The sequence below is a fragment of the Mercenaria mercenaria genome, chromosome 7 (genome assembly GCF_021730395.1).
Source record: "Mercenaria mercenaria strain notata chromosome 7, MADL_Memer_1, whole genome shotgun sequence".
Lineage (NCBI taxonomy): Eukaryota > Metazoa > Mollusca > Bivalvia > Venerida > Veneridae > Mercenaria > Mercenaria mercenaria.
Genome location: NC_069367.1, coordinates 20,603,613 through 20,628,476, shown reverse-complemented (window position 1 = coordinate 20,628,476; position 24,864 = coordinate 20,603,613). Strand labels below are relative to the sequence as shown.

At 30.3% G+C, this 24,864-nt stretch overlaps 1 protein-coding gene across 2 annotated transcripts in view; it reads left to right on the top strand.

Moving 5' to 3' along the window:
- Nucleotides 1-24,864, top strand: part of LOC123554781 (uncharacterized) — a 44,928-nt gene that overhangs the window by 2,289 nt on the left and 17,775 nt on the right. For both annotated transcript variants that reach the window (XM_045345127.2, XM_045345128.2), the window contains exons 3-10: nt 108-217; nt 528-556; nt 873-1,109; nt 3,722-4,106; nt 4,408-4,457; nt 23,215-23,298; nt 23,857-23,979; nt 24,305-24,436. In XM_045345127.2, the coding sequence (XP_045201062.2) occupies nt 108-217; nt 528-556; nt 873-1,109; nt 3,722-4,106; nt 4,408-4,457; nt 23,215-23,298; nt 23,857-23,979; nt 24,305-24,436 (1,150 nt within the window). The remainder of the gene's footprint in view (nt 1-107; nt 218-527; nt 557-872; nt 1,110-3,721; nt 4,107-4,407; nt 4,458-23,214; nt 23,299-23,856; nt 23,980-24,304; nt 24,437-24,864) is intronic.

Below are 24,864 nucleotides of genomic sequence, written 5' to 3'. Positions count from 1 at the left end.
AAAACCTAATATTATATTTGGTTTCGGTCTTGACATATATTTTGTCAAATATCAGTCTGTGCCGTACTTTCGGTGCAAACGTTTAATGTTGTTTTATGTATTACTAGGTAACAGAATTCCAGTCCGCCGTAGATAATATACATACAACCGGTGAATTCATTTTAAAACGACTCAACCAGTTACGTTTGTCAGATGGCGGACATAGCGACTGTATTTGGTATTATTCGATTACATTTTTTTTCTTTAACCAATAGCAAATTGTTTCACAATGATAAAACAGCTACTTTACATTACTTTTGTATTGGCGTAATTGTTGTTTTACGGTTTTAAGTGACGCAAAAATGAAAATAAATTGAGTCAGTATACACTGCAGCGGACATTTTCATCATCATTTGTAAACATATACATGTATTGAAGCACATATTGCATGATTTCAGTTATATATGTAATAATCTACTATAACAGTAGATGGCTCATTGTGTGTATTTAGATAAAACTGTGTACTCTATTAAAATGACTATTTTCAGCAACCATCGGACAGACACACTGAGCACAGGTGCGTTATGTTGCGTTGAATTTGCATCAAAAGTCGATCGTTTGCATAACCTGGCAAATATTCATTTTTATAACATGATTTATACTTTAAACTTTATCTAATTTTAGTTCATATAATTTCTTTGTGCTTAAAACGATAATCAATAAAACATAATCTACATTCAAAACTGTGTTCCAAAACAATTCAACTATTGATAAGTTCGTGTTTTTCTTTTGAGAAATAAACTAAAGTATCAGGTTTCTTTGATTTATATTTGTAGAACTAGTGAACAATTATATTTGATATCAATATACAACTATTTTATGTTTTACCATAGAGATCATTGCGCTGCAGTCACAATACAAGGAACTTGAAGATAAAATCAGTAAAAGAAATGACAATCAATTAAGCGATGGCGCTAAGTCGTTGAACGAAAGACTAGATCTGATAGAAAATGCACTGTTTCCGGGCAAAACAGAACACTCAAAAACCAGGACTGATCATATGACAAACAAGAACAATAACGTACTTCATAAGACAAAATCAGTAGATTGGGGTGGACAAACGGATCCAGGTAATAAAAAAACTTCATCTATCCGGATTGAGAATGCATTACCATGTGAACTGAATGTACACCACTTGTCGTAGATTCGTTTTTGTATTGCTATGATGACATTTTATGTTGAGTCTTTCGCCAGATACGCAGTCAGATCATATTACTGCACGTAGCAAAACATCGAAAGACTGCTGTTTTTTTTTTTCGTTTTCAAGGGAGCACTTTAATATGATCGTAAAAGTTCGTTAAATGTATATTGTCCCTAAAACTTATAATTCATAATCGTGATCAACCAGGGATGATATTACCGGGCATTTCATGAACATTTAAGGACGTTGCTGGATAGTAATTGATTTTTAGCCTTTATGCTAGAATAACGTTAACTCATGTTTGTTTCTTGTTTTAACATCTGATCTGCAGAGTCCCCGGAGACTCTGCAGATGTTATAACACTGAAAAATATGCGTTATCCCTGCATTGTTAGCATCGATGATCAGTTTTCTTGCTACTATCGTCGATACTATGCACCATTACATCATATTGTTTTTTACGTCTCTCCTTATATAACAATATTACCGTATACAAGGGAAGTGATCTTAATTTAGTACTTTCTTTTCCTCCTTTAAATGGGTAGGCACCCCGTGCAATATCGTATTATATATTGAATACGTGTGTAAATCAGTATATTACAGAAAAACACGTCGACAGAGAAACAGTTATCTTAAATTCTGTAAATAATCCTGTCTAATTTAATAGTAATATAAAATTCTTCCGCAACTATGACTGTTTATTAAAGCAGCATGCCTCAAGATCGTTCGAGAACAAAAAAAAAAAGATATTTTTTAGATATCTTGAAATAAATGCTATATTTCTTAAGAAGGCTTTTAAACTTAATTACTGACAAACTTTATGTTACTGAAACACATGAGAATTTGCTGTTTTTACTACTTTTTACGATGAAAATCGAAAAGCGTTTGTCACGCTTTAACTCCAGGTAAACTGTCGCGATAATAAATATCTATATTTCGAAGTTATTATTCACTACTTGAGCTAAAGCGCTATTGGTTACGACGACAGGAAAATGTCTTTATTGCCGCGGCGGTCCGGGGTTCGATTCCCGTCGCGGTCATCTTTTTTTTCTTGATTTGGAATTTTTAAAATACATTGTATTTTAGAAACAAAAATTCATATTCTAATGTTAATAATATGACCAAACTTCAATTTGAAAGAAAGAATTTTTTTTAGCCAAATCTGGAGGTTAGTGCCTTTAATTTCGTTATATCATTGGTCACGGCATTTTTCAATCTATATTTGTAAAATTATATAAGGTTTCATTAAAGAGATATAAGCCCGATGTTTTGAGGCATGCCACATGTTTGACCTTCAGCCACTTTATAGAGAGATGCTACGATTTTCTCTTTGATTGCGCCTGTCGGAATTGGTATTGAACTCCATAACATGCATTCTACAAACCCACTGGGACTAAACTACTTTTATCATCTTTCCCGTTTCATCAGGTACTATTTTGTGTTTCTCTTGTTGCTCAGCCTTCCTAAAAGGCATCGAGTACATGCGTTTACGTTTCTTTATGCTAACGAGTGTTTCATTGATCGGATTAAACTCTCTAGTATGTTTATTTATTGCCACTGATCATCCCAATATCGTGCTTTCGTTTATGTTTGTGTGTGTGTGCGTGTGAGTATGCGTGTGCGTGTGTGTTCCTATTATGTGATACACTGCTGTTTGATTTGAGCGGCTTTGTTATTGGGTCTGGATTTGAGCGACGGTGTTATTGGGTCACTGCTGTACACTTGATTTGAGCGACTGTGTTACTGGGTCTGGAATTGAGCGACTGTGTTATTGGGTCTAGATTTGAGCGACTGTGTTATTGGGTCTGGATTTGAGCGACTGTGTTATTGGGTCACTGCTGTACACTTTTGATTTGAGCGACTATGTTATTGGGTCTGGATCTGAGCGACTGTGTTATTTGGTCTTGATATGAGCGACTGTGTTATTGGGTCTGGATTTGAGCGACTGTGTTATTGGGTCTGGGTTTGAGCGACTGTGTTATTGGGTCTAGATTTGAGCGACTGTTTTATTGGGTCACTGCTGTACACTTGTGATTTGAGCGACTGTGTTATTGGGTCTGGATTTGAGCGACTGTGTTATCGGGTCTGGATATGAGCGACTGTGTGATTGGGTCTGGATTTGAGCGACTGTGTCATTGCGTCTGGATTTGAGCCACTGTGTTATTGGGTCACTGCTGTAACCTTTTTTATTTGAGCGACTGTGTTATTGGGTCACTGCTTTTCCTATAGGATCTTTGTTCATCTTTCTAGAATCACGAATTATTGAAAGAAACACGCTAATACTTTGCATAAAGTATTCCGACCGATCTGCATTTGCCTTATTTATATACAATGTACGAGTAAATCATGTCCATGGAATAGAAATATATAACTGATTTTTGTGTTGTATTTGCTGTTACTTTAGGACATAGCGCAATGTCTGTCGTGTAAAGAGTTACGTGACACTTAATGTTGTTAAACATATTTTTTTCTGAATTTATAGCATATTGTATATATACAAAATAGTAACGTGGTTTATTAAACAAAACATACACTTCTTTAGTTTTACTAGATGCTGCAGTGAAAACGAAAACAAACGCTGAGGCTAATAAAAAAGAGTGTCGAGATTTACCAGCCGAAGTAGGTGAAACATTTAAATCAGTCGACGTAAGTGAAAGTAAACTTCTTGTGACTTCCATCGATCGGGATGAGAAAATGACTTTAGACCCCTTGATTGGAGTCTCAGAAGAACAAACAAATAACAGTAAGGATTCACAAACCGGTAAAGAATATGTATCAAACGAATATGATGTAGCTAAGGAGAAAGCTATACCAATGAAGAATGACAGTAAAAGAAAGAGAACAGAGCTGCCAGAAGGAAAAGATATGCCATTGAAAACAGACGCGGAAAACAAGAGCGATAGAGAAAATAAACTGTCAGGAAAAAGGTTACTTTCGTTTAATTTCTTACCATTCCATATATGTATCCCATATTGATCACGTGTTAGAAATGAAAAAAGCTGGTAGAATTTTGAAGATTAGAAGTTTTATAATTGAAAAACAAAGACAATATCTTACCATTTTAATGGTTTTGCAGAAAAACTAAGTTCGTATCTCCTGTAAACTAAATGAAATAAATAAACCATAAACAAATATTATAATATATTTGATAGTTACTTCATATCTCAGCAAAGTATTGTTCAGCGGAGCAAGTAAATTATTGTAATGTCAAGTACGTATTTATTTCAGCCGCGGCACTATTACCAAACCAAACTTTATGAAAACCAAACAACAAACAGGTATACCACTAGATGTTTTATATCACTATGTTATGTCTTAGAAAATTACGCCATGTTGCACCGATTGATTGTCAGTAGTTTTAGTTATATAAACTTGTTCCGTATACGTCATTTACTTCAAACATTTTGGTATAGACATAAGCTAATGAAAACTGATTTTAAACATTTATAAATTATTAAAACAGTAGTATAGTAGTTGTTTGTGCGAGCGTTATTTAACCTTATTTAACCTTTACCCCTCTTTTAAAAAATTCAACACCGGCCAATTCAAATTTAAAAAATCCAAAACCAGCCAGTCTTTAAGAGAAACAGAGTTTCTATCTCAAAATACTAACTCAGCGTATTTGTACCCATTGAAAAACATATATTTTATATAAAATATATTTCATTTAAAACACTAAGAAACAATTTTCAATAGAAGTGCCCTTATTGGTAAACACAACGCATTAGATTTTTACTACGCTTATTCATTCATAAATCGTAGTAAATATTGGCCCAGACAAAGAGAGAGTTTACCGCGCGAAGTGACAATCGATATGCTAGATTATTCTTTACAAATGTCTGGACGTAAATAAACAAATAAGCTTGTATTGTTGGATTTACAACGGAAATAAGTGGAATTAAACTATGGGTGTAAAAAAACCCGGAAGAAAAAGTTGGACAAGCAAATATACCTGGGAATATCTCTTTTAGTTAATGAGAAATGTTCCACGCTGCGGGGTAGGGGGGGGGGCGGGGGGCTATTGATTTCTCACCAGTGAGAACGCTACTATATAAGCTAAGCCATGTAGAGTTTTGTCCCTTTGACCAATGGACTTACACTAGTAATAATGATATTGGTTTCTCTCTAGTGAGAAATGATTGGCAGCTAGTATCGATTGTCACTTCGTGTGGTAAACTCTCTCTTTGTAACATGATCAAAGCTACCAGCCACACAGATTCATACTTCAGTCGGACAACTTTCACAACTTCATAAGATTAATTTATCTTTAATATTCCAAGTATTTGATTAATTATACTTGAAACGCTTCGCTAGTTCATAACTCAATCGGTTAGAAGGAACGAAATAGTTTTTATTACCGCCGCGGCCAGGGGTTCGATTCCAGGACCAGGAGGTTTTTTTCTTTTGTTTTTTTTTTTTTGGTAAAAGTGGGTTTTTTTTAATAATTTTAAATACATATAATATAAATGAATCAAAAACAAATATATTGTGTAAAAGAAAGGAAATTTACTGATAGTATAAATCCTCAATATGTTACAACAAAAAATGGAAGACTTATGTTAAGAGCTCAGTGTGCATCCTGCGGTAATATAAAAACACAATTTGTTAAACACTCTGGAGGTGCAATTGATATTCATAAAGCAATGTTACCTTTATTACCTAAGAAAAGTCTACTTTTGCCAGGCTTTCGCTATTGTGGGCCTGGAAACGCTTTAGATAATGGTCAACCCGTAAATGAACTAGATGCAGCATGTAGAAACCACGACATCTGTTACAGTTCAGAAGTAAGTAAACAAAAATGCGATAAGCAAATGCTTTCCGACCCAAATAACACTAAATCAAAAACATTTGGGGAAAAGATTGCAAAACATTTAGTTGTGAAACTTATAATTAAAACGAAATACAAACTTGGTCTCGGACAAAAACGAAAGTCAAAAAACGGGAAAAGGGGGTATACTCTACCCCCGAAATAAATTGGAGTGATGAATTAGCAGAAGAATTGCACAAACCAATTAAAAGAAAATTTAGGAAACGAAGAGTGATTGTCAATGATATTGATGATACTTGGTCTGCCGATTTAGTTGATATGCAAGCTTTTTCAAAATATAATAAAGGAGTAAAGTACTTGTTAACCGTTATTGATATATTCAGTAAATATGCTTGGGTTATTCCATTAAAGAATAAAACCGGAGAATCTGTTACTGAAGCATTTGAAAAAATAATTTTAGAAGGACGATTACCAGTAAATTTATGGGTGGATGAAGGAAAAGAATTTTATAATAAAAAGTTTGAATCATTTTTGAATAAATATAAAATTAACATGTACCATACATTTAATGAAGGTAAGGCTGTAGTAATCGAAAGATTTAATAGAAGTTTAAAAAGAATAATGTGGAAATATTTTACAGCAAATAATACTTATACTTATTTAGATAATTTGCAGGAAATGGTTGATAAATATAACAAAACAAAACATTCTAGTATAAAAATGACACCAACCAAAGCCAGTAAAATCCTAAATAAAGGCACTGTTTACTTTAACTTATATGGTAATTTAAAGGTACCAAAGAGCAAAGCAAAATTTAAAATTGGCGATCGGGTTCGTTTAAGCAAACTTAAAAGACATTTTGAAAAAGGATATACACCAAAACTGGACAGAGGAGATATTTATAATTCATGGAATTAATAATACAAATCCCAGAACATACACTATAAAAGATTTAAATGATGAAATAATTCAGGGTTCATTTTACGAACAAGAACTTTTACCTACTACACAAGAAGTTTTTAGAATAGAAAAAGTTATCAGACGAGACTATAAGAAATACAAGCTTTAGTAAAATGGAAAGGTTACAATGAAAAATTTAATAGTTGGGTTCCATTTAGTGAATTGGAAGAAATTTAAATTGAAAATATATTATATAAATGAGTAATAAAAATTTAATTTCTAATAATGGAATAGAAACAATAGATCAATTAATTATTCACCTAACTAAAATAGCCGCTGCTTACAGAAAAAGTTATAAATTTTGTGGGAGAGTAAGTACTGGGTTATATATTACAACAAATATCTTTAGTTGTTCAGCTGCATTAGCACTTGCTCCAGCTGTTCCTATATTTGTAGCAGCTGTTGGTGTTGTTCCATCAGTAATTACCATATTTATTAATAGACTAAAACTTAACGACAAGAAAGCTATTTTAAAATTACATCACCACAAAATAAAACAACTAATAACAAAAGCACGGATTGCGGCTTTAGCTGTTCATAACCCTAATGAACCTAGAAAAGAAGAAGAGAAAAAAGTTATTCAAGATATTGTTTCAATACTGTTAGAAATGCAGAAAGAAAGAAATTATTTAATGCCCTTTGAAAGATATATGAAAGAATTTAAACTTAACGGATTTAAAAGTAAAAAAGAAGAAGAGTTATATTAACTTTAATTAAAGATTTTTTCTATAAATATATTATATAAACCAAAAGTTCGGTATTACGTCTGTTCCATTTGTCAATAGCAGCTGTGGATATTACAAATTGGAGCATAACTCTTTCAGTCTGTAATAACTACCCAGCTTACCTTACCTCATCCCTGTCTCTGTTTCGTTTCGAAGAGACATGGAATATGGGGTTAAAGGCGACCTCGCTGTGAACTGGAAAATGGGACGACTTAAGAGGAACGTGTGTTTTTAAAGATTTTTTTCTATAAGTATATTATATAATGGTTAATAGAAAAGTAGACAGAATGATTATGCCAAAATTATCTAGCACTTTAGGAGAAATAATGAATCCAGACAAAAATTCATATAAAAAGTTCTTAAAAGAAGAAATGTTATTAAATCAAAACTTAATCAAATAGTTAGCGATGAATATAAAAATCATGTCATTGATAAATTACAAAATGTGATAGATCCTTATCTATTTGAAAGAAATTTATTTGAATGGGAATGTGGTTGTCTATTAACTGAAGAAGAAAATACTGAAAGGTTATGTGATTGTCCCAGACCAAATAATTATCGAAACAATCCTAAAAAAGTTATTGTAACCGATTGTGATACTAATGAAGAAAAAACATATAAAAGCACTTACAAAGCATCCAAAGAATTTGGTATTAATGCTGGGTTAATAAAAATGTGTTGTGAAGGGACAAACCGAGTAAAATGTGGAATATCAAAAGTTAATGGAAAAAGATATAAATTTAAATATTTTATTTCTTCTTAAACTTTATTTATTTTATTATTTTTTTAATCCTTTTTTTGCTTGAAGATTTATTTTCTAAATATAATATATAGATGGAAATTGAGAGATCAAAAAATCAATATTATAAGAAATTTGAAATTAAAATTACGTATAGACAAGATCCAAAGAGTCAGTTATATTTAACTACAAACGACTCTTATGAAATACTTAAATCTGAACTTAAAGCTTTAAAAGGTATAAAAATAAACGTTGTTTTAAAAATAACTTTTGCAAAAATGGATAAAACTGATACAATATATAAATCAGCCTATTTTCAATCAAAAGCTTTAGAAATTATTAACACAAACGAAATAAAAAAAACTTTACGTCAAGCTTTTGATGAAATAATAAATAGAATTGGTAATTGGATTTCTGAAGGAAGTGGCTGGAGAATAGAGTCAGTTGATGCTTATTATATAAATAGATATAAGTATAGTCCATTGGCTGCTTCAAGTTATTTAGAATTACCAAAGAAATTACAAAATTAAATTGAAAGGATTAATAAATATAAAGAATGATGATAACGAATGTTTTAGATGGTGTCATTTAGCTTATAAATTTCCTGTTGAAAAAGATCCTCAAACAATTTCAAAATATAAAAAAACATATAGAAAAACTTAATTATAAAGGAATAAATTTTTCCTTTTTACATTAAATCAAATACCTAAAATAGAAGTTTTAAATGACATTTCATTTAATATATTTGGATATGAAGAACCTTCAGGTGTTTATCCTTGTACATATCAAAATATCATTATTCTGAAAGATGTGATATGTTGTTAATTAATAATGATAAAAAATCACATTATGTTTGGATAAAAGACTTTAATAGATTAATGAATAACAAAACAAAAAATACAAACAAGAAACATTTTTGAGATCTTGCCTGCAACATTTTTACCCAAGAAAGAATATTAAAAGAACATGTTGAAAATTGTTTAACTATCAACGGTGTTCAGGTGTTAAATGCACCAGAAGGTAGTAAAGTAGAATTTAAAAACTACCACAAACAATTAGAAGTACCCTTTGTTATCTATGCTGATTTTGAAGCAATAACTAAAAAAGTTTAAAGTGCCCAGCCAAATCCAGAATCTTCATTTACTGAAGAATATCAAAAACATATAGACTGCGGCTATGGTTATAAAGTTGTTTGTTGTTATGACGACAAATATACTAAACCAACACAGGCTTACAGAGGACCCAACGCAGTTTATAAGTTTATAGAAAAAATGCTCGAGGAAGAAGAGCATTGTAAGGAAATATTTAATGAAAACTTTAAGAAAGATTTGAAAATGTCTAAAAAAGATGAAGCTTTATTTAAAAAAACATGTCATATCTGTGGAAAAGAATATAAGAAAAACGAAACACCAGTAAGAGACCATTGTCATATAACTGGAAAATTCAGAGGAAGTGCTCATTCAGAGTGCAATATTAATTTTAGATTAACACATAAAATTCCTGTTATTTTTCATAATTTAAGAGGTTATGATTCCCACTTTATTATGCAACAAATAGGGAAATTCGAAAAAGAAATTAACGTCATTCCAAACAATATGGAAAAATACATGGCGTTTATGATTTCTGATTTAATTTTTATTGACAGTTTCCAATTTATGTCGCAGTCATTGGATAATTTATCAAAAAATATCCCAGATTTTAAATATTTATCCCAAGAATTTCCTAAAAATAAACTTGATTTATTAAAAACAAAAGGTGTTTATCCATATGATTATATGGATTCATTCAAAAAATTCAAAGAAACTAAATTACCATCAAAAGAAGAATTTTATTCAGCGTTAAATGAAACTAATATTTCTGATAATGAATACGAACATGCTAAAAATATCTGGAAAAAATTTAAAATAAAAACAATGGGAGATTATCATGATCTCTACCTAAAAACTGACGAACTGCTTCTAGCAGACGTATTTGAAAATTTTAGAAGGTTGTGTTTATCATATTATAAATTAGATCCGTGCCATTATTTTAGTAGTCCTGGGTTAGCCTGGGATGCAATGCTTAAAATGACTGGAATTCAGTCAGACTTAATAACTGATATCGATATGTATTTATTTATTGAAAAGGGCCTTAGAGGCGGAATTAGCTATATTTCGAACAGATATAGCAAAGCAAACAATAAATATATGAAAGATTACAATCCAAAAGAAAAAAGTAAATACATTATGTACCTTGACGCCAATAACCTTTACGGTTGGGCCATGTCGCGACCTTTGCCCTCTGGGAACTTTAAATTCATATCCGAAAAACAATATAAGAAATTAATTGCAAAAGGTAAAACTAACTTTATACTTGAGTGTGATCTTGACTATCCAGAAGAATTACATTCTGTTCACAGCGATTATCCTTTAGCTCCAGAAAAAATTAAAATACCAGATGAATTGTTATCTAATTACAGTAAAAATATTAAAGAAAAATTTGAAATAGGAAATGCAATGTAAAGAAGTTGGTTCCGACTTGAATGAAAAAGGAAAAATATGTTGTTCATTTTAAAAATCTTGAACTGTATACACAACTCGATTTAAAAGTAACCAAAATACATAGAGTATTAACTTTTGATGAAAGTCCCTGGTTAAAAGAATATATTGACTTTAATACACAGAAAAGATCTGAAGCAAAAAATTCATTTGAAAAGGACTTTTTTAAGTTGATGGACAACTCTGTATTCGGTAAGACTATGGAAAATCTGCGCAAGAGGGTTAATATTAAGCTGACCCATGATGAAAACCTTTTATTGAAGTATATAGCAAAACCTTCATTTGTTAGTTCAACGATGTTTAACAAGAATTTATTTGGTATTCATAGAATAAAAGAAAGTTTATTATTAAATAGACCTTGTTATGTTGGAATGTGTATTCTAGATTTATCAAAATATTTAATGTAAGATTTTCATTATAATTACATTAAAGAAAAGTATGGAGATTCAGCAAAGTTATTATTTACTGACACAGACTCATTGTGTTATGAAATTAAAACTAAAGATGCGTATAAAGACTTTTATAAAGATAAAGAATTATTTGATAATAGTGATTACGAAAGTAATTCAAAATTTTACTTCGGTAATAATAAAAAAGTAATAGGAAAATTTAAAAATGAAGCTGCCGGCATTCCAATAGTTGAGTTTATTGGATTACGGAGTAAAATGTATTCATATTTATTAGAGAATTAATGTGAGCATAAAGCTCAGATTAATATTAAAAAATGTAAAGGAATTAAAAAGAGTGTTGTTAAGAAGACAATAGTTCATAAAGATTACAAAGATACTTTGTTTAACTCAACACAAAGTATGCATAAATCTAAAGTTATAAGATCGAAAAAACATAATGTTTCTAGTTATGTTATAAATAAAACATCATTATCATGTTATGATGATAAAAGATATATCCTCGAGGACGGGGTTACTACCCTGGCTTATACATAAAAATTAAAGATTATACATCTTTCACACTTTAGAAAGAACATAGTTTCTTATTTTTAGGACATCTTTACGATGTAATTTTTCACACTTTAGAAAGAACATAGTTTCTTATTTTTAGGACATCTTTTACGATGTAATTTTTCACATTTTAGAAAGAACATAGTTTCTTATTTTTAGGACATCTTTTACGATGTAATTTTTCTTTGGGGCATCGCTTCCAAATTTTTAGCTCCGGTTTAGAGAAACATAAGTTTCTGTTTTTATGATTGTTTTAGGAGAAACATAAGTTTCTACTTAAATATAACCATAAATTGTTTAATTGAATATTTTTAACGTTCAAAAATTAATAGAAATAATACCTTCATTTTAAATTATTAAGTCATAATTAATAGAAATAGATTCATTTTTTTTGTTTTTTTTACATCATAACTTTGAAGAATTATATTTTCTTTGTTTTTTAGTTGTAATTTAGCTTCTCCTTTATCTAATTTAATTGCATCAACAAGAATAATTAAAATACAATTAGAATTAATTCTTACATTATTACCATTTTGAACTAAACCAGGACTAGCATTTACAGTTTTCCATTGAAATAATCCACTATCGGTATCTTCAGTATAACATGTTAAAAACAATGGAAGTTTTCTTATTATTTGTCTTTCTATTTTACTTACTTTTTCATTTATATTATTAAATATTCCCATTATATTAATTATTCCAGTTAAATGAAAATACAGTAATTAATTAAAGTTTTTAATTCAAAAGTTTACTTTCTATATAATTTACATATTCCTCCAATATGTAGAATTTATATAACTATCCGTCAAAAGTGTAAATGATACTTCTGTGGATGTTGAATCGTCATAAGGATGAATGTCAAACATTGTATTTTCTGCTAAATAAATTTTAATTTTTTTTTTTTGATATCTACATATACCGATATGGGCGGGTCCAACTCCACTTATCTCGGATGTTATATTTACACTCCCACCGGGAAATGTACCTGTAAAACTATCTTGCCACCACCTAAAAAGAAAATGCGATATTTTGCATTTTTCCACCTGACCAAACGACGCCAAATAAAACCTAATATCTATTATATAAATTCCATGTGTTTTGACTAAAAACACATTTTTTAATAGTACATCCGGTACAGCTAGTTTATATTCTTGGTTTGTGTTTATAAAATCTATATGATCTACGATATTTTTATGTACCAAATTAAATGTATTAAAATATCCCTGACCACCTCTATATATATTTTCATATAATGAATATATCCAGACACCGTGGCGATCAAAATACTTTTTCATTTTTATATATGAATACGTTGTAAAGGAATCTGGCGGGTCTCCATCATTATAACCACTGTTATATTCAAAAAGAAACACTTCACGTCTTGCTTTTTCCAGTTCAGATTTATATTCTACAAATTTATTTCCATGTTTGAGAATTACTTCAGCTAAATCATCAAGTCGTTTTGTTGTAGCAACTTCAGAAGCAGACAAATTATCAACAACACCTTTTGTTCTGGCTAATTGTGTTTCTTGTTTTAAGAAAACATTTTTTACTTTTGTAATTTCTTCTGCATTAGTAGAAATTGCTTGGGTATTAGCAGTAATTGATTCTCCTTGTTTAGTTGATTTTTCAACTACAGAGTCCAGATCATTTATTATTTTCTTAATTTTATCATTAAACTCGTTGATATCTTTTTGTAATATTTCTGTAAGTGTACTTAATTCCGCGTACTTTAAATTATGACGTGTGTCAACAGTACTAATCAAGATCCGGAGTTGTTTCTTAAAATTTTCTAGCCGATCATTAATTATATTAATTGCTTCTCCTTGTTTAGTTGATTTTTCAACTACAAGGTCCAGTTCATTTTATGTTCTTCAACTTTAGCATTAAATTCATGATACTTCTTGTAATTTTTTTGTAATATTACTAAGTCTGCATACTTTAAATTGTGGCGTGTATCAACAGTACTAATCCAAATTCGAATTTGTTTTTTAAACTCATCTATTTTAGAATTAAGCTCTTCTTTAAGGTTATCTAATGTTGTGTCGTGATCACCACCTCTTTGTGAAGCTGCCTTTTCCAGTTCAGATTTATATTCTGCAAGTTTATTTGAAATTAATTCTAATAAATCTTTATGCTTATTTTCAGTTTCAGTATTTAGCTTATTCATTTCTGTTCTGATTTCTAACTGATACATATCTTATAACTTTTTCTCAGCTTCAATAATCTTGTCTTTTAGTTCTTCATGTTTAATCATACTATCTTTTAATTCTTGAACTTGAGTGTATAACTTTTCAAAATTTGTTTTAAATGCTTCTTTTATGTTTTCGTCTGTCAAATCAGATTTCTCTTCAAGTTCTTTAATAGAATCAGCCATAGCTTTCATTTCTTTTTCAATTTTATCTTGTTATTCAACTATTAATAATGAATTCTTTTTGAAATCTTTTGTTAATTCTTCAATATTCTTTACTTCAACTTCTAGTGTTTGTTTTATACTTTTAACATCTTCAAGATCATAGTCATCTATTACACTTTGAACTTTTTTAAACACAAATCGTCTTGAAACTGCATCGTTGGGTTATCTGGACTCCTAGATTGATTATTTCATTACCTCCCATATCTAATGCTCTGTTCATTGTGTTATCAAGTTCCTTATTTTCGTGAAGATATGCTTCCGATTCTTTTTTAAGTTTTTTGAATTGTTTTTTAGTAGCATAATCACTTAAATCAATATCAAATTTAACTTTACTTATACTGTCAGGTTGATTAATTTGTTTTACATCATTAAAAACTCCCATCTATATATTACCAGTAAAGTTTTTTCTTAAAAACTTCCTTGGTTTGTCAATATATAAGAAATCATATTTTTGATTTGTTGCATTAGCAAAAGAGTTAGGGTTAATATTTTGTTCATTACAAATCATATCATTTTCTCGTTTACTTGGACTTTCAAATAAAATATAATGTGAACAGTTAATCCGAATATTTTTTGGTGCTTTATAGTAAGACTGACTTAAATAAATAGCACAACAGTTTTTGTGACGTCCTTGAATGAAGTATTTTGTTATTTCATTCTGAACCTTTTTATCTTCACATACAAAATCATCAAATATTACTACATTTTGTTTTTCTGATTCAAGATTCTCACAGGGTTCAATTTGGTTGGGATCAGCTGAATATTCAAGTATTTCATTTGGATTTATTTTATTTTTTTCTGCAATTCCATTTAAAAGTTTAATTAAATCCTGATATTTAGATTGTTCTAGGTTTTTAGCATACAAGTATAATTTATAATAATATATAAGAGGTTTTTGAAGTATATGCATTAGTGTATTTGTTTTTCCAGATCCAGAAGATCCACATATTAACATTCTAAAACATGAATCTGGCATAAAAGGATAAAATTGTTTAAAGTTATTGGATTTATTACTTTTTGTATCATAATTTGGAATTTCCATTATATAATAATATTACATTATCTTACATTATTTTACATTATCTTACATTATCTTACATTATTATATAAATGCAATCAAAACTAAATGAAATGAGAATAAGAAAAAGCTTAATCGGGCAGAAGATGAGGGCTCTTAGAGAAGAAATAATGAAAGAAAAAATTAGAAAAGCCACAAATCGTGATATGTACACTGAAATTTATAAACCAATTACTGAAGGAATAGAAAGTCAAAAAGAAAAAATATCAAGTCAGTTAAAAGCATTACTTGGAATTAAGGAGCAATTAGCGTTACTTCCAAAAAGTATATCAGAAGATCTGACACAAGGTATTACTGAATTAACTAAAGGAATGCAAGAAGAATCTAAAAAACAACAAGCTTTAAAATCAACTCCTTATACACCGGTAGATTGGGGAGATGAACCTGTTGGATGGGTTCCTCAAGATGAATTTGAGAGATTAGAAGATTATGGAAGAGAAAAGATGGGAATGCCTGCAGGAATGATTGCATGGCCGCCACCAGCAGATATTATAATGACAGAAGAAGAGTATAATAATTTATCAAAAGAAGAAATTAAAAAATTAGAAAAAAACTTTGAGTCACAAAACATAGGGCAGATGGATCTGTTATATTCATATCTAAAGAACTATTGGGAGTAAGTCCAAAAGGATTGGGAGCAATACCAAAAGAATTTGATCCGGAGGTATTAAATAAAGAAATTGATTAGATCTTTTAGATGCAAAACAATATTGGACACCGCAAGAAGTGTTTGAATTTTTTCACACTGAATCTGAAAATCCTGATGAAAAAATGACTAGGGAAGAAGTAGAGGATATCATAAAAAAGGTATCAAAGAAAATAAAAAAATTGGGTAGCAAATCTGGTGCAATAAGTAGAATAAAAAATTCCACAAATCTCGATCTAAATCAAAGGGAAGCAATTATAACTGAGTCGAAAAATTATAAAAAATATAGAGAAGTAATCAATGATATTTAAAAACAAGGAAAATATATGGGAAAAGGAATAAGATATCATAATCCATGTAAAGTTTCACCAAATGGGCAATATGGTAATTTAATTATTAACTTAAATAAACTTTATGGTCAAAACAAATTAATTGCTAAGGATAGAATAAAATGGAAAAGAAGTAATTAACACTAAAGTAGATAAGATTTGATTGATTTGATTAATAAAAGATATAACAATAATAAAAAACATTCAATTCATTCTAGAAAAATATTTAAAGAATTAACAGAAAAATCAGGATTACACTATCAATAAAAGATCTATGAAATTTAAAAAGTAATTAGGGACAGGCTATGACGTTTGTCCATGTAATCCAGAAGAATTGGTTAATGACTTGGAGTTAATTTGTGGTTCTGTTGATGCTGGAAATAGTAATGAAGAACTAAAAAATGAGGGTATTAGGGTGGTAGATAAATTATTACCAAAACAACATGAAGTGTTATATAAAAAATATTTTTCTTGAATATATAAATGGAACAAAAAATAGTATTAAGTTCTGAAACAGTTAAAGATGATAATAAAAATACTCCGAGTGATTTTACAATCAGATTTGGTCGTTCTTTAATTTTAGATAAAAATAAAACTTATGTTGTCGGTTTGGATAGTATTAACACTATGACTTATTCTTGGCTTAATATTAATGATGAATATGATAATAAAAGAATTCGTTATAATAATGGTAAGGATTGGAAAGATATTATATTTACAAATGGTTCTTACAGTTACACTGATATTAATAACTTTATAAGCACGGGGGAGGAACTGTTACACGAGACTCGGTTGTGGAGGATATCATGTTACAGATTTAGGATGCTACTGTTACAGTATTCCTGGATAACGTTACAGCATTCAGAGGATAAAAATCACTGTCGGTGTTTTGTTTGCTAAAAAATTAGTAAATATTTATCTCTTTTTTGCAAAAGTAAAAATTGTTTCTCTAGATCAATGGTATGTACGTCTGCTGAGACATTGTTTAACACGTGAAACACAGTATATTGATGTCTATCAAGCGTTTAATGACAAAATCCGAAATTTTGACAGAAAATTATCTAAAAGAAGTTGATTAAAATATGTTTCAACCATATTTTATGCTCATTTGCATCGATAAAGACCCTTTTAGGCATGCAGTTATAATACGAGGTAGAAAAATCAATGTGGGTCTAATTTTTCGTGGTTTTATAGAATGTTACAGTTGTGGGGTGCTTCCTCTGGATGTGTTACAGATTTAGGATGATACTTTTTGGAATACATTTTGACAATATACAATACCAGGATAGCAAATAAAATTTAGATACCATGAATTATGCGGGATTTTTTGTAAGATGTAACAAATATATTATACCAAGTGCATTTTTTTCTAACTTCGAAATTCTAAATCTGATTCAACAGCTATATATAATAAAATGATATATAAACATTTTCAATGGAAAGCTAGTGTTCTATATCTAATGCATATGATACCATAATTACCAATACGCATTGAATCATCGTTTGCACTTTAATAAGCTGTTCTTTCATAAACAGTACTTGTTTATGCTACATGTATTAAGCTAGCAAACGATGTGTCCTAGCTTCAGAAGAGCTTGGCAATGCGTGTCTTTTTCAACGGTTTCAGTTACTAATAAGCTTAAAAGAAAATATCCTCTCGGAATCGGTAATGGAGAACTTAAGAAATTAATTGGCTTTTCTCACGACAACTCGCACATGTGCAATAAAAACTTCATTTCAAATAACAAAAGATTCTTTTTTGTTAAACATGTATACGTGTTTACTGTTGGAACAACCATCGAATCATAGTCTACCTGCAGGCGCGTAGCTGCCTACAAGCAGATATGCATCTGCGCAATGAAGATTTGGCAAGTATGCACAACCAAATAGGCTAATCTGAAGCATTGAATCTGTTTGGTCACAGTAAGGAGCCTAAACCATTTAACAGAGGATTTTATACGCAGTTCATAGTTAAAATGGATAATGTTTCAGGATTTTCATCTAAAAGTATATGCGTCTTTGTCTTTGTGTGTATGACGATGGCAAGGGCTTTTCAGGACTGTGCGCCAATAGAAGGCATGTCTCAGGACTGTAGGCATTGCGTAACGCGAGCACGATCACATTAAATTCGGGTTGTTCAAAAATTAGGAGTTACCTTATAAACATAGTAACTCACTCTCTTTTTAGATTTGAACGAAAGTAACTAATCTATGTGAATATAAATAAATACACACTTAAAACATTTTTCGATTTCGCTCCGCGATATCTTTGGTGATTTATTTAGAGGTTATGGAAAAACATTTAACAACCGATGTATTTAGAGATAGTTCAAACGATCGGTCAATTTGCATGAAAAAGGGATGGGAGATTTACTTGTATCATCAACTGTTCATCATATGTGATTCTTGACATATCACAACCGACGTCTTCTGCCGTTGGGTGGACTTTCCTGTGTTTTTAAACATCGTTACAGCAACGCCACTCTAGTACATGTCTGACTGCCTCAAATGACAAACTAAATGTTGTTTAGCAGTATTTACATCTAACTACAGAATCCTGAAGAAGGAAAAAGTATCATCCTAAATCTGTAACACATTCAAAAGCAGCACCCCACAACTGTAACATATCCGGCTAAACTGCAACATTCTATAAAACCACGAAATATTAGATCAACAGTAATTTTTCTACCTCGTTTTATAAGTCTATGCCAGAAGAGGGTTTTAATCAATGCAAATTTGCATGAAATACGGTTGGAATATCTTTTAATCAATTTCTTTTAGATATTTTTCTATCAAGATTTCGATTTTTTTCATAAAACGCTTGATTGACATCAATATACTGTGTTTCGCAGGTTAAGCCATGTCTCAACACACGTGCATATCACTGATCTAGAAAAACAATTTTTATTTTTGGAAAAAGAGATAAATCTTTACCACATCTTTGGCAAACAAAATACCGACAGCTATTATTATCCTCCGAATGCTGTAACGTTATCCAGGAATACTGTAACAGAAGCAGCCTAAATCTGTAACATGATATCCTCCACAACCGAGTCTCGTGTAACAGTTCCTCCCCCGTGATAAGGGAAACATTAATAAGTAATGATGATTATGAATTTGATAAATCAGACATTGCTCCAATAAGTTTGGAATTTGATTTAAGTAGTTTTAAAATTTTGATTTCAATTAAAGATAATTTTATGTTGGATTTAAGAATGTCAAATTTTCATACATTGCTTGGATTTGAGAAAAAAGCATTGAGAAATACTGAATGGGGAACTACAACACCAAATATAACTAACTGTGGATACAATTTATATTCATTGTGATCTTATTGATAATTCACTTGTTGATGGTAATTTCAGTGATATTATCTATGCTTTAAGTACTGTAGATTTAACAAGAGCTTATCCGTTTACAAAAGAACCACAAAGAGTTGGATATTCTGAAATTAATAAAAATATTATAAATTCAATAAGAATATATATTACAGACATATTTGGTAGAATAATTAATTTTAATGAGGTTGAAACAAGTTTTACATTAATATTAAAAGAAATTAATTAAAATTTAGTTTTATATAATGTACAAGAAAGTTTATGATAAAAATAAAGGAATATTTATTTATGTTGATGCTCACACAGGAGAAGAAAATATACATGGTTCGGGTATCTTTGACACTTTAACGAAATTGTTTTCAAGTGGAGTTGCATCTTCAATTAGCACAGCTGGAAAAAAAGCTTTGGAAACAGCAGGAAAAGCAGCACTTGAAAGTGGAACAAAAAAGGTTGGATCAGAAGTTGGAAATTTAGCTGCTAATAAAATTGAAAAATTTAAAAATTTAAAAAGAAACCTGCTGCGGCAGTTGGTAATTTAATTGCCAAGGAATTACAAGAAAAGAATAACAGTAAAAATAATAAGAAGGAGGATATTAATATGAGAATAAATAGAATATTGTCAGGATCGGGGACGCGTAAACGTATTAACAGATTAATTTATAAAAAATAAAATAATATATAATATATACATGTTTAGAACAAAACAATATTGTGAAAGATACGAACTAACTCCTATTCATTTAGATACATCTTTAATATCTGTCTTGGGAAATAATGTTAAGCAACAAAAAAAAACGGATATCACTTTACAATTAATGATAGAAGCTCATATTTTGATTGGTTTAATGGTTATTTTGAAGTAAGTTTTAAAGTAAATAAGCTTGCTAATGGTAATAATTATGGTGCTGATGGAGATGATAATTAAATTGCTATAATTAATAATGCAGCTTCATTAATTGATCAGTTAGTGGTTAAACAAAATGGGAAAATTGTATATGATTGTAAAAATTTATACAAAGTAATAAATGTAAAAAATTTAGTTGAATTATCTAATGATTATGCAGAATCAACTGGACAGACGAACATAACTTTTAGAATAACAGCTGGTGTAACAAAACCACAACATGTATTTATTTATTTACAACGACCTGATAAAAGTAATGCACAAAGACAGAATCCGCATTTATTAGATACATTTAAAACTAATGCAGCAGATGATGATTGTACATTGGAATCTTGTCGTCTTGAAGTTGGTAATGGTGTTTTTTATCCAGAAACAGAATACACAAGTATATCAAGAATATATGATGATGTAATTAATTATTATTATAAACAAAATAATAAGACTACTGGAAGTCTGCTAAATAGATCAAATTTTAATAATTTATTTGGATTTGTTCATTTTAACTTGGAATAAACAAAGGAAGTAACTATAGAAGATCCTAAACACATTACATTAACAGCTAAATTAAATGTTCGGCCGGCAGCACATGTCCGTGTTTACGCAATTGTATTGTATGAGGAAACAGTTGAAATAAATACTATTGGAAATGAACTTGTTATTGTTTAAATAAAATAAAATTAAAACAAAATAAAATTAAAATAAATATAAAGTATATAATGTCATCAAATTATATTGAATATAAAGTTAACCTTACAGATGGACAAAAAAATTTAGCACAAGCTTATAATAATAAAATTCCACATACTTTTAGATTAAAACATGAACAATTACGTAGAAACTGCCCTTTACTTTTAACAAAAACACATATTAATCAAATTAAAAAAGCTGTTGCAAATAATAAGGGATTAGAAATTACAATTTCAAAAAAAACAAATGTCCAGTCAAGGTCAAAATGGTGGATTTTTAGGAGCTTTGGCTGGTTTGTTAGGAAAATCAATTCTTCCAATGGCAGCAAAAATAGCTCCAAAAATATTAGCCCCTCTAGGCATCGTCGCTTTGTCTGGGCTGGCCAGTACTGGTGTTAGTAAAATACTTGGAAATGGTATGATTTCGGTAGCTAATGATAACAGAAATATGATATCACCATATCTTACACCTAATCAAAGAAAGCAACTAGTAGGATCTGGAGTGATTAAATTAACACAAAAACAGAGACAAAATGGCGGCTTTTTGGGTATGCTGGCTGCTAGTCTAGGAATACCTTTGATTACATCTTTGTTAAGTGGGAAAGGATTACAAATTGATTCCCAACGGAGGCCGTACAGACGAATTCCTATAGTAAAAAAAAAAATAAAATTTATAAACAAACCAATTTCTAACTTTGAAATTGAACAATGGGTTAAAAAATTAAAAATTAAAAATTTTAGGGGTGTATTTAGTAGAAATAATTTACCAAGAGTGAAACTCGCGGAGACCGCAGGTTTACCAAAATCAAAGTCGAATAATGAATGTGGAATTATAAATTTGGACGACTCTGTTGGGCCTGGAACACATTGGGTTTGTTACTTAAATACTTTGTACTTTGATCCATTTGGACTTCCTCCGCCGAAGGAGGTAATTGAATATATACCAAATGTAAAGTACAACAATGTTCAATATCAAAATAAAATAAGCACACTCTGTGGATATTATTGTTTATTTTTCATTAAAATGTTACAAGATAAAGTACCGTTGTATGATTTATTGTGTAAAATACTAAAAGTTAACACTCAAAGAGTAAATGAACAAACAATTATAAATTATTTTAATTAATAAGGAAATTTTCTTCCGGTTTTTTCTGTTTAATTATTGTTTTTGATTTGAGTGGACCTTGGTTTTCATTTTATCCCTTCAACCTTACGTCCATCAAAGATAGAAACTCTGTTTCTTAAAGACTGGCTGGTTTTGGATTTTTTAAATTTGAATTGGCCGGTGTTGAATTTTTTAAAAGAGGGGTAAAGGTTAAATAAGGTTAAATAACGCTCGCACAAACAATTACTATACTACTTAAAACGACCTTGGGATCTCATTTGAACAGAATTGGAGCCAACTTATTTTCTTTTTTGGTATTTTACGGTGGCAGTTTTAGCGAGTAAATGAATGTTGTAGAAGCATGTAGAATAATAAAAAGGTAAGGAAACATGATCTTATTTGTGCGAGTCTAAAGAGTTTGCTGCCATCATTTTAGGCTGAAATTAACATTGATAATTTTGTCTTACATATATTGTGTCGATTCAGTGGACATGCTGGTTTAGTTTTTTTAGTAAATAAGTCGCATGTCCATTAAGACTTTCAGTCAGCTTTAACGATAGAGAAAGACGATGGTGTCCCTCCGAGCACGGGGGTACATTGGTAGAAGCACATATCCTCAATAGGCAAGCGTATCAGACTTTAGAAATAAAAACAAAATAGCGATGGAGGGCAAGTGATTCGAAAATATCGCCCTTAACCGCTCACAGTGGCCAAAGTGCAATGAAACATATAAGTGAAATTGAATACCGTCTTTTTTCTACTCATAGTGCAATATTGTAAAACGCTAAAGGAATATATAGTACGTAGAAGGTTTAGATAATCATGATATTATGAAATATGTTTCAGTGAAAACGGTGAAACAAGAGGTAAAGTTGGTTTATGATGGAGAAAAACATTGGCGATATGTTGCACAAAACGAGCTTGACAGAAGTAGGTTTAAATTTTAAAATGAAAACATTTAAATTTAATTTTACTCTCTTTTGGCACCAAGCTACTTATTAGATATAGGATTTGTATGTCAGTAGAAAACAGCAATGTCTTTATCAAGAGTGTCTTGTTCATGGCAAACATTTTGTTTTTACTAGCAAGAGATACCCTTAATTTAGCCAAGGATTATTAATGACATATGATGGGTGACAGAAGTTTGGGAATAAAATACTGCTTCTGCAATATTTCTAGTAATTGAAGATCTTGTATTTCTTCATGTTAAGAATGTCAAAACTTTCGACTTTTTTGTTCAACGAACACTACAAACAAAACTACCAAGCGCAGAATCAGAATGATTGTCGTTTTTCAGTATGGCAGATAGTTATTTTACTCTTGAACTTGCGTTATGTTGTTTACGAATGACTTACGATGAAAGCAACCAGAAATTTAAGAGTATGTATGAATACTTTTCGACATAGGTCTCAACGTGAGTTTTGTATTAAGTAACACAATGTTATAAAAGATGCTGATTTAAAATAAATATCGCTTTATGCAATTTAGGTCGTACCAAATTTCAATTCCTAGAAGGTGTGCACTCTATCATTTGCTTGGACATATCAGAGAGTATGGCTCAGTCAAATGCTTGGAGAGAAGCATGTACATTCTTGACTGACTATCTTACAGGTAAAAGCAATGTGCTGTTAGATTCAGCTTCCATAGTTATATCATGTTTGTCTGGATAATGTACAATATGTGGGTGGTCTTAAATGAAGCGATATGTATTAAGTCATTTTACCAATTTTATGAATTTAGTAAAATGTCTTTTCATGTGTCGATTGTGCTACAATTAGAAGTTCATTTACTTGTGAAAAAAAATAATATGATAAACAGAAAGATTAAAATTGCAGACTAATGGAAAGGCTAATTGACCCCAGATTATGTTCTTAAAAATATTGTGAAACACAGACTTACCCGTATTTTACCTAAGGCATTATGCACTTTATTTCAGGCCTAGAAAATATGTCAAAGTCAAATTCGATAGATCTGAAAACCGAGTACGTTGCTTTTGTAACATTTGGACACGAAACAATCATTCAACAGGGATATACGGATAGTTACGAGGACGTCCTGAAAAGACTAGGTGGTTCTGAATTCTATATCAATAATAATTCTAGTTTAAATCTGTCGTCATGAACCAATATTGTATGTAGTATTGATATTCATATTTAATCAATTAACGTAGATTAATTCATGAACAATTGTCGGTAATGATAAGCATGTCTATGATGAACGGTCTTCTGTCCAAGTTAATTCCAGTAAAAACAGCGGACCTAGCTCTTAGGAACCCTTGATTATATATGATATATATCCTTGCAATTTAGAGTAAATGTCTTGCACCCTCTTGAAGCGGTATTAGATGAGACAATCTAGGAGCAACAAATTTTATGTTTATCCATATTTTGATCTCAGTTACTGTATTTTTATGCAATTCATTTGTCTCAGAAGGTTTACGTGAAATTCGCGCGTGTCTGTCCATGATTTGAAATAATAGTCGTTTCGACAGTGTTA